This window comes from Pyrus communis, chromosome 11, assembly GCF_963583255.1.
Source record: "Pyrus communis chromosome 11, drPyrComm1.1, whole genome shotgun sequence".
Lineage (NCBI taxonomy): Eukaryota > Viridiplantae > Streptophyta > Magnoliopsida > Rosales > Rosaceae > Pyrus > Pyrus communis.
The window spans coordinates 11,248,627-11,259,162 of NC_084813.1; the positions used below are offsets into that span (position 1 = coordinate 11,248,627).

The 10,536-nt window shown below is 36.3% G+C and overlaps 2 protein-coding genes across 2 annotated transcripts; both read left to right on the forward strand.

Moving 5' to 3' along the window:
* Positions 1-6,689: 6,689 nt before the first annotated feature.
* Positions 6,690-7,821, forward strand: LOC137709007 (uncharacterized). Its single transcript, XM_068448153.1, has 3 exons — positions 6,690-6,779; positions 7,053-7,278; positions 7,652-7,821. The coding sequence occupies exons 1-3, from the start codon at positions 6,690-6,692 to the stop codon at positions 7,819-7,821; spliced, it is 486 nt and encodes a 161-aa protein (XP_068304254.1).
* Positions 7,822-8,177: 356 nt separating this feature from the next.
* On the forward strand, positions 8,178-8,980 carry LOC137709008 (uncharacterized). The gene is made up of 2 exons (XM_068448154.1): positions 8,178-8,519; positions 8,582-8,980. The coding sequence occupies exons 1-2, from the start codon at positions 8,178-8,180 to the stop codon at positions 8,978-8,980; spliced, it is 741 nt and encodes a 246-aa protein (XP_068304255.1).
* Positions 8,981-10,536: the final 1,556 nt, after the last annotated feature.

Consider the following 10,536-nt stretch of genomic DNA (forward strand, 5'->3'; position numbering starts at 1 on the left):
TCATTCCATTCACCACAAAACAAACACACAACACACAAACACAAAATCCCCATTCTTTGTGCCGTGTATATAAGTTCCATTTTCTGCACATTTTTCTCCTCCATTGCATCCACTCCAACCACTCCCCATCCCTCCAAAACACTTCACACCATCACACAACCTTTCCTTAGACCTTGTGCTACAACAAAGAGGAAGAGAAGAGGGCCTAAACGTTCATACAATTCAAGTTTGAGTTGTTGGAATGTTTAGGTGTTTCTTTGATTTCTATGTTTAATTTCAATTCTCTTTGTCTTGTACGTATGAGGAACTAAACCCCCTTTAGCTAGGGGGTGATTCGAAACCATGTTTATGCTTGCGATATGAATTGATTATCTTTGGTTGGAATTTCATAAGTTGTGGATTCTATTTGTTTAACCGTTTGATTGATAACTTATTTATATATGTTTATTGAGAGTGCACGCTTAATTTTCATGCATGAATATGACGCTAGAATATAAGTGAGTTTCACCTAATAGTTATGAACTTATATTCACAAGTAGTGGAGGTTGCTTATAAACAATCGCGTTAAATGAATTCTTGGCACTAGTTTCATGCTGTTCATAGTAACGAAGGCCTCGTCAACACTTATAGTTTTCATGTTGCTTAATGATCTTTGATTGTATCTTTATTGTGCTTTTCACGTAAAGGACTTTTGGAGAATGTTGTGAATTGCGTTGCGCAAACCCATCCAATTCATTAACTTAAGGAGAACTTGACGGTTAATTTAAGCGGACCTAATTAACCCGGGGTGTTGAGTTTCATAATTTATCGAAAGACCAACTGAAAATCAATCTTGTATGCAAGTGTAACATGTGTGGAGAAGAACCTTCTAGCTAGCATTCCATCCATATTTTCATCGCATTCATATTTACATTTTGCCCTTAATTATAATCTGTCCAATTAATTTAATCTCGTCAAAAACAACTCAATCCTCCCCCCCATATTTTGTTAAGTCTTAGTCGTTCAAATCTATCTTATTTTATGTTTTAAAGTATTTGGAGTCTTTTGAACTAGTTTTGAGTCTTTTGAACTTGTTTTGAGTCTTTTGGTTTGTCTTAGTGTTTTAAAGTTTAGTTTTGCATTCTTTGAGTCTAGTATAGTGTTTTATATTGTGTTTTTACGTTTTTGAGTCAAATCCAAGTGATTAACAATCCCTCATAATCCCCGGTCCAGAATGATCCCTACTTACATACTTACTACAATTGATATAAAGAGGGTTTAATTTGTGTGCGTTTAATTCTCATACCACTTACCTTATGGACTTGCTGCTGTGAGGTGTCTCTTTGTCCAACACCTTCGTATTGTTGTGCATTAAAGGCTCGATTTGCAATTAAGACCTTGGCAACCACCGGTGTTTTGTCAACCAAAGCACCTCCCGCTGAAGCATCTAGCATTTGTCTCTCAATTGGAAGGAATCCTTCGTAGAAATATTGAATTAAAAGTTCTTCCTTCATTTGATGTTGAGGGAATGATGCAACTAGAGTCTTGAAACGTTCATAATGCGCTAGAAAAGATTCCCCTTGGTTTTGTTGAATGCCACTAATTTTCTTCCTCAAAAGAATCACTCTTGAAGTTGGGAAGAATTTCTCTAAGAATGCTCGCTTCATGCTTTCCCAAGAAGTGATGGTTCCGGGTGCTAATTCGTATAGCCAATCTTTAGCCTTTTCCAAAAGAGAGAATGGAAAGGCCTTCATCTTCAAAATGTTCCCATCGACATTGATGGGCGTCATGCTTGAACATACCACTTCAAACTCCTTAAGATGCTTGTTTGGATCTTCCATGGACAGCCCATGGTATTTGGGAATGTGATGCAACAAGCTAGACTTCAATTCGAACTCAGCGGTCTTGCCTTGAGCTGCCATAGGATATTGAATACATAAAGGCACGACATTGTCTAATCCCGAGGCCGAAAGTTCTTTGATTGTTCGATTATCCGCCGCCATGCTTTCTTCTTCTTCAAATTCAGATTCGGACTCTGAACTTGAACTAGGTGGATTAGGTTCCGGTTGCTTCCTCTTTCTTCTCAAAGTTCGTTCAAAATCATCATCAAAATCCAATATGTTTGCACGAATAGGTTGAGAACGACGAGTCATAAACTAGTACCTGAAACAAAGAACAAAAACAAATCAACAACCACTTTCAAGGGCACGGCAACCACAAACAAAAAGACACAAAGAAACACACTACACACTTTGACACGACACAAACAAAAAGGATTAGCAAGTTTGCTAATCCCTGGCAACGGTGACAAAATTTGATGTGTAAATTAACTTGACACACAAATTAAACCCTATTTGTGACAAATTGTAGTATATATGCAAATAGGGATCGTTCTAGACTGGGGATTAACTAGGGATGCTAATCAACACAAATAAGACTCAAAATCACTAAACTAGACTCTATAGACTCAAAACTAACTTAAAACACTCAAAACAACAACAAACAATAAAAAAGACTTAATTCTAGACCTAACAAGTGAATTTGACGAAAATAAAACTTAACTTGACTCAAAAGACTAAAAGAAAACAGATTTTGACTCAAATAACAAGACTAAATGAAAGGGGGATTGTTTTTGACGAATTTAAAACTTAAAACTGAAATTTTGCATAAAACACTTTGTAAAAAACGAATTTCACTGAATTAAATGGGTGAACGGCTAGTTAAAGGGTCCTTCTCCACACTGATATATGCATACAAACCAATTTCCAATTATTATTCCTTTAGACTATGAATGACAACGCCCCAAGTTAGTTGCATCGCACAACTAACCATCAAATTTTCCTTATTTCATTGAATTGAATGAATACACATTACAACCAAATTATCTTTCTCAAGTTCTTTAGATGAAACGCATAATAAAGATGCATATCAAAAGTCATTAAGTTTTGTGAAAAGCATAAGCATTGACAAGGTATTCATCACTATGAAACGCATGAGACTTAAGCCAAGGATTCACTTAACACGATTGTGACTAGCAACCTCCACTACTTGTGAATATAAGTGAATAACTATTACGTGAAACTCCCTTATACTCTAGCATCAAATTCATGCATGAAAATTAAGTGTGGACCCTCAACCAACACACATAAACAAGTTTTGATAACTTAGATAAGCAAATCACATTCAAGACTCAAGAAACAATAACTGGATGTAATCAATTCATATAAAACATATAATCATGGCTTCGAATTCACCTCTAACTAAAAAGAAATTTGTTCCACATGTTCATCATAATTGAAAACCAAATTAAAGTAAACATCAAACTAAAACTAAGGATAGAAAGAACCTAGAAACTCTCCACACTCCAATGGCATGCACGGCACTCCCTTGGAAGGCAGATTGCACAAGTCCTCTTCTCCTTCCTTCTTTGCTTGCGGCACTAGGGTGATATGGTGTGAATTATGGTGTTTGATGGCTGAAAGTATGAATGAATGAACGAGTGAATGGATGATTAAAACCTGCAGCAAAGGCTTGTATTTATAGGCTTGGTTTTGCACAATTTCTGAAGGAAAAGGATTGCACAATCCTAAGGGAAAAAGGTTATGGTTTGGCAGAAACCAAGGGGAAAAGGGATAGGGAATACACAGTAGGAATTGGGGTTTCTAGAGGGAATAGGTGCGGCACCTTTTTAGGAGGAAGATAGGGCTTCTAGAAAGAATGTTTTAGAACAGATTTCTGGACCTAAAAGGAGAAGGACACACAACATAGGTGTAGAATGGCGATTACAACTCCTAAACCTCCAAGGAATGGCATATATGTGGCACATAAGGTCGCGTTTGGTACGCGGGACGGGACGGAACAGAGTGGGACGAGGCGTTCCGTCCCACGTTTGGTACGCCTAAAATGAGTGGAACGCGCTGTTCCACATAACAAGTTTTGGATGATTTTTTGTTCCACACCCCCACCCTGGAACGGGTTGTTCCATGTCTGTGGGACAGAAATTTCCAAAATTTTAAGACAAAAATGCCCCTTGTCTTTTTCAAAATTTACATCAAAAATCATATAACAAACCCTAAAAACTATCCCTCTTCTTCTCAGCCGTCGTGTTCCTCCCTGTGCATCTTCCCTTTCCTCCTCGTCTTCTTCCCTGTAGCCTCTTCACCTCTGCATATTCCGTGTAGCAGCTCTGCGAACCTTCCTCCTCATCCTTTTCCGTAGCATCTTCAGCTCTACATTTCCATTCCAGGTTCGATCTGTTTTCGTGTAGCTCTCGGTCTCTCTTTCTTCGATTGTTCAAATGTTTTTTATTTGTTCTCTGTTTATTTGTTCTCTTTTTATTTGTTCTCTGTTTGTGTTTGATATTTTGTATCAACTAGAGTGCAGCAAAATACTAACTGATCTTTCGAAAAAATAAAATAAAAAATAGCGATTTCTCATCTGGGGCCAGCGAATACTAACTGATCTTTCGGGCACTTGGCCACAAGGAACTAGGCCTAGTTTTTTTTTGGCGATTTCTCATCTGGGTCTGGTACATTTTTTTCTTCGGTTTCTGTTTCCGTTTTCAATCTGTCTTTCTGGACGGTCAGTTTGGTCAATTTGGTGTTTCTTGGATGCCTTTGTGTTCTTGATTCTTGAGTTGTATGGTTCTGATTTTGTTTCTTGAGTAAATACATATCAATCTGTAATTTGTATTTTGTGAAATGGGAAAAAAAAAGGGATTTTTTAGGCATCAGGGTTTTGGTACTTTGATCTGATTTAGGTTTTCTCCTTTAAGGTGCTTTTCTTGCTTTCTGGGCAACAGGGTTGTTGTTCCTGTGGGTGTTTGCTTGAAAGATAAAGCTTTCTCCTTTCTATCTCATAGGAAAGGTAAGCAATTTGGGTTTTGTTGACTTTATCATATTTGTATGGATATTGATTTGAAGTGAGTGAGCTGGTTTTGTTAATGCCTTTAGGTCTTAGTGGATTTCAGGATTTAGCTGTTCATCGCTCGTGTTTTAGAGGTTTCAAAAGTTATAATAGGCTAGCTTTTGCACTTCTCTTGACTTTTTGTCGTCTTCGTTCGTTGAACGCCTGTCGTGTTTGTCTTAAGTTTTAGCTTGAAGTAATCATGCCTGTAATTGGATTGTAATGACTAATGATTTTTGTCTTTGTGAACATTTCTTTCAAACATATCTTGTTTCCAGAGCTGTATTGATTTATATTTTTGTAAATATAGCAATTGGAGAAAAACAGGCCCAATCTCGTTTGCAGCTTTCCAAACCATTGATCCCCTAACTGACACTCAGACAACCCTTAGAAAGCCAAAACAGTTTCGTGATGTCATGCTCAAAACATCTGAACTATGCCTTTATCAGGAAACTAAGTGGTCTGCTTTAGTTTTGCAAAGGAAAGTTAGGAAATGAGAATGTAGAAAAAATAGGGTACACGAAAAAATGAGGGGAGAGGACTTAATTGTTGCATGTTTGAAATCAAGTCAAACTTGATCTGTGAAGTTAGGGGAGAGGACTTCAGTTGTAATTGTAAGGGACATATACAGGATTGGATTGATAGTTATGAGGAATTTATGCTGCACAATGCTTTATGGAGGTAATGTCATATCCAATATAATCATATTACTTTGGAACCTTCATAATCAATCAAACTATATCGTTCGATTGATTGGCTCTTGGTATCCAGACTCTTGCACGGGCCAAACAGTTGTTGCAAAATATGTTCATATGTTAGTCACGTATGTGGTCTCAGTTATTCTTAATCTCTACCAACCTACTTGCCCACTGTCTGCATTACAGTTTCTATGTTATTGTTGGCAATCAAATGCTAATAATACTTTGTTTAACTTTTGAGAGGCAAGGGTTTGTGCCTCGTGGTTGTTTATTAGTCTTCTATTTTTCATTATGAGACATGACTGATCTTACTTCTACTTTCCTAATTTTTCATATTAAATGTTAGTTTGTTATTGCAGGTATATCCGCTTACAACTTGCCATATTCTAGCACTCTAATCAGTGCAGTTGGGAATTTTGTGGCACATAAATAAGCTGAGTTGCTGGTTCCCTTTTGGTAGCCAACGTTTCTTGAGGACTTCATTCCTCTTTTTCTTATGGTAATGTTTTGTCTCTGTACATAAAAATTCGTTCTTTTGGTTTTCATCATTGCTTAACTATAATAAAATATAACATGATAGTTATATGGACTAGTATGGTCCGGTCCATACACTGGCACTGGATCATATGGCTCAATGGTTTTAGGCTAAGAAAGTAACGTCCATAAACGTTATATATTATTACTTCCTTTTAATTTCAATGACTTACTTCATTAGTCTAAACCAAACCCTCCAAGTGAACTATTTTGCGTTGTATGGTTTGTTGGGCCTTGCTTTTTATTATACATTATATTATCATTATTACCAAGTCCAAGTATCTAAAATGAATTTAGCATATGTTGATACTCCACTCATTCATGTGTTGTTTTTTTTCATGTGAAGGTATGGATGAATATGAGACTCAATTCTTTGTTCTTTTGAACGTTTGGATTATAATGGCACAAGTCTTTACTATGAATGCACAATTGTTGAGGTATAGACAACAACAAAGGAGACAACGGGAAATAGCTAGTTTAGAGCAGAGGACATTTGTTAGACTTCATGTTAGGAGAGAGGAAATAAATCGTATCACGCGATTGAGTGATACTAACTGTTTGTGGGAGCTACGAATGGATAGGAATGCATTTGCAGTTTTATGTGATTTACTACAAACTCGTGGTGGATTGGTAGATGATGGTCATGTTACAATAGAGGAGCAAGTAGCTACTTTTGTTAACATATTAGCCCACCACAATAAAAATAGGTCAATGCAAGTTAGATTTTTTAGGTCTGGTGAAACTATTAGTCGATATGTCCGTAGAGTATTGCGTGCATTACTCAGTTTACAAGATGTGTTGTTTGCAAAACCAACCCTATCCCAGAGGATTGCACGGAATCGAGATGGAAATGCTTTAAGGTAATAATCATAGTAAAATCATTAATAACATAATTATTTGTAATTGCTAATTAATATAAGTTTTTCTTTTGTCTAGGGTTGCTTAGGAGCGCTAGATGGAACATACATAGGGGTCACTGTGCCTGATGTCGATAGACCAAGATATAGAACAAGGAAAGGTCATATAGCAACTAATGTGTTAGGCGTATGCACACACGACCTCAAATTCGTATATGTGTTATCCGGTTGGGAGGGATCAGCTACTGATTCGAGAGTTCTTGGTGACGCTGTTACTAGAGCTAATGGCCTCATGGTCCCAACTGGTAAGATAAACAAGCACCTAGTATTTTTCCTTACCTTTGTTGGCCAACAACTAAAATTTATTATCAACTAATATAGGTACATATTATTTGGTTGATTCCGGATATACGAATGGTGAGGGTTTTCTGGCACTGTATAGAGGCACTAGATACCATTTGCAAGAGTGGGAAAACAATTCACGTGCACCTAGGAATCATGAAGAATATTTTAATATGAAACACTCACGTGCTAGGAATGTCATTGAGAGATGTTTTGGCCTCCTCAAACGACGTTGGGCTATCTTACAAAGTCCTTCCCACTATCCAATCAAGATTCAGGGACGAATGATCACCGCATGTAGTTTACTTCATAATTTTATCAGAATGTATATGGCAGTTGATCCTGAAGAAAATGCAAGGCTTGCATTTGATGAATTACCTATAGGGGAAGATTTACCAGAAGTATTAGCCTACATTGAAACCGTTGAGTCAAGCCAAATATGGACTCAAGGGAGGGATGATCTTGCAAGAGAAATATATGATGAGTGGAGAGGAAGGAGGGCTTGAAAATTGGTTAACATGATAGTTGTTGTAATTGTCTTTTAGATGTGGACTCAATTTAGTTGTTGTAATTGGCTTGAAAATTCGTAACATCAAGACTATTGAGATGTTTGTTATTGTAATATGGTAATTGGGAGTTATCTAGATGTTATGGCTTATTTGATATGTTTATTTGTGTTACTAAATTTTAATAAATTTTAAAATTAGGGTGTAGTCATTGTCATTTGATTTGGCTTATTTGATTTGGTAATTGATTAGTACAACTAATATAAATTTAGTCATTGTCATTTGATTTGCCTTATTTGATTTGGTAATTGATTAGTACAACTAATATAAATTTATTTGTGTTACTTGTGTAATATATGGCTTATTTGATAGATTATATGGCCACCTCACGTAATTGGATTGATCATGAGGAGGATGTACTACTTACCATCCTCGAGGAGATGGTTGTTGATGGTGTTAGGTATGAGACCGGCAATTTTAAGGCTGGTACTTTTGTAACGGTTGCCTCCAAGATGAGGGAACAGATTCCTGGCATTAATATAGAGCCGAAGCATATACAAAACAAATTGAAGCGTCTGAAAGAAAAGTATTCGTCTACATATGACATGATGAATACATCTGGATTTGGTTGGGATGATGAGAAAAAATGTGTTGTTGTGGATAGTGACGAAATACTACAGGAGTGGGAGAAAAAATGTGTTCTTTATCAATTAGTTGCTTTGAAAGTCTTAACCTTGATTTCTTTGGGTTCTTATTATAGAAACATCCCAATGCATCTTGCAAACCAAATAAGCCAATCCCGTTGTATCCACGGCTATGTACGGTGTTTGGGAGAGACCGAGCCACGGGTAGCATTGCTGAATCAGCGGCAGATGCAATTGAAAATATGGGTTTGGAAAGTGAGGATTGTGAGACTTCTGAGATACCTCCGCTTTCACCTACCCCATCTCCTTCTGTTGCTACATCTAGTGCTTCTCAACCTGTTAGGAAGAGGAAGAGGAGCAGGAATGATGGTGATGCAAATATTGTATCTGTTATCAGTGAAGGTTGGAATAAAGCTGTTACTGAAATGAAGAAATTAGGTGAAAGTTTTACTTTTAGAGAAGCAAAAGCTAGACTACCTTCTGAGCTTCAGGCCATGGGTCTCCCATACGATTAGGTGTTAAGAATTTCAATGAAGTTAGTGAAAGATACCGATCTGATGGATATTTGGACCACCTTGGATGACTCACAGAAGCCAGATTTCATTAAAGTGTTTATGGAGAGCCTGTGAGGTTTTAGTATTTGTGGTTTTAGTATGGGGAACTTTATCAACTTCTAAGTGTTTTCGTTATTACTTTAGCAAGACATTATTTGTTTTTTAAGTCAGGACGAATGTTTGATTTCGGATATTTCATGTTTAAGTTATGCATATTTCATTTTCTTTGTTTAAGTTCTATATGTTTAAACCCTAAAATGTTTACGATATGCATGATCATTAAACTTATATATTTTTCAACATTTGTCATGTGCTCTTATGTGGTTTGCCTTGTTCCTGCAATGGGGAATATTTAGAGGGGTGTCCTTCTAAACAAGGCCAATTCTAATGTTTGTAGAACCTAAACTCCCTGAACAGCAACCCACAATTGAAAGGACCAAAATTAGGGACTAAAAATTGAATTGGGGTGTGGGTTTTGCAATTTGCACAATAAAATTTGATGGGTTTGTGGTGAAAATTCGAATGGAGGTGTAGAAAACGGGAAAAATTACAAATTTTAAAGGGGTTTGCATGTGAAACACAACATATACCTATTAAAATTTGGACCAAGAAAAACAAATAATGAATAATAGTGTTCAAATTTGAACAACTTATTAAAAAAAATAAATAAAAAAAAAGTCATGCCCCGTTCCGCCCATAAAATTGTACCAAACAACAGCGGAACATGGGTATTTTAGTCATTTATTTTAAATGACAAAGAAAAACTCTTGAAAAATATCTCACATACGTTGCAAATTATATAATTAGACTAATTTTTAACAAAAGTAATGAAGATGGTATTGAACCTACTTGCGAAGGGCCTTGAACTTGTTGGCTTTCGTCTTCTTCTGTTATACACAAAATAAATGTATTAGTTGTAATATTTAAAGAAAATATAAAAAAATTAATTAACATTATATACTAAACAATGATATTTGATCTAGGAAATTGTTATTGGCACTCCAAAAATCTCATTCTACACTCTAAATTTTCTATATTAGGAAAGAAAAATACACTTGTGCGGAGTGTAGAATGAGATTTTGGAGTGCCAATAATACTTCCCTTGGTCTAATGTTATTAGCTTTATATAGTAAGTTCTGTACTTCACCCTGACAAATTGCGCGTCTAAGAATTGTTGTTGTAAGTGTGTTCACTCTCTCTCTCTCTCTCACGCACGCACATTTTAACATTTATGCACACCCAAAGCACTTCTGAATTTGATTTTGTAAGGTGTATTATTTGAGTGCAGAATGCAGGTCCACATTTGGAGACTTGGAATCACGGTGTTCTTTGCTGGTCATGTTAAATGATCTTAATGAGGGAAGGAGGGACATGTCAAGGCAAAAACGGGCATATAATATTTGCTTTCGCTTCTACTTTGGCTTCTATTGTTGCACGGACATGTCAAAGATTCAAAAGACATGTCAAAGATTCAAAAATATATAGCTTGAGTAAAAACCCTATGAAATGTGTGTCCT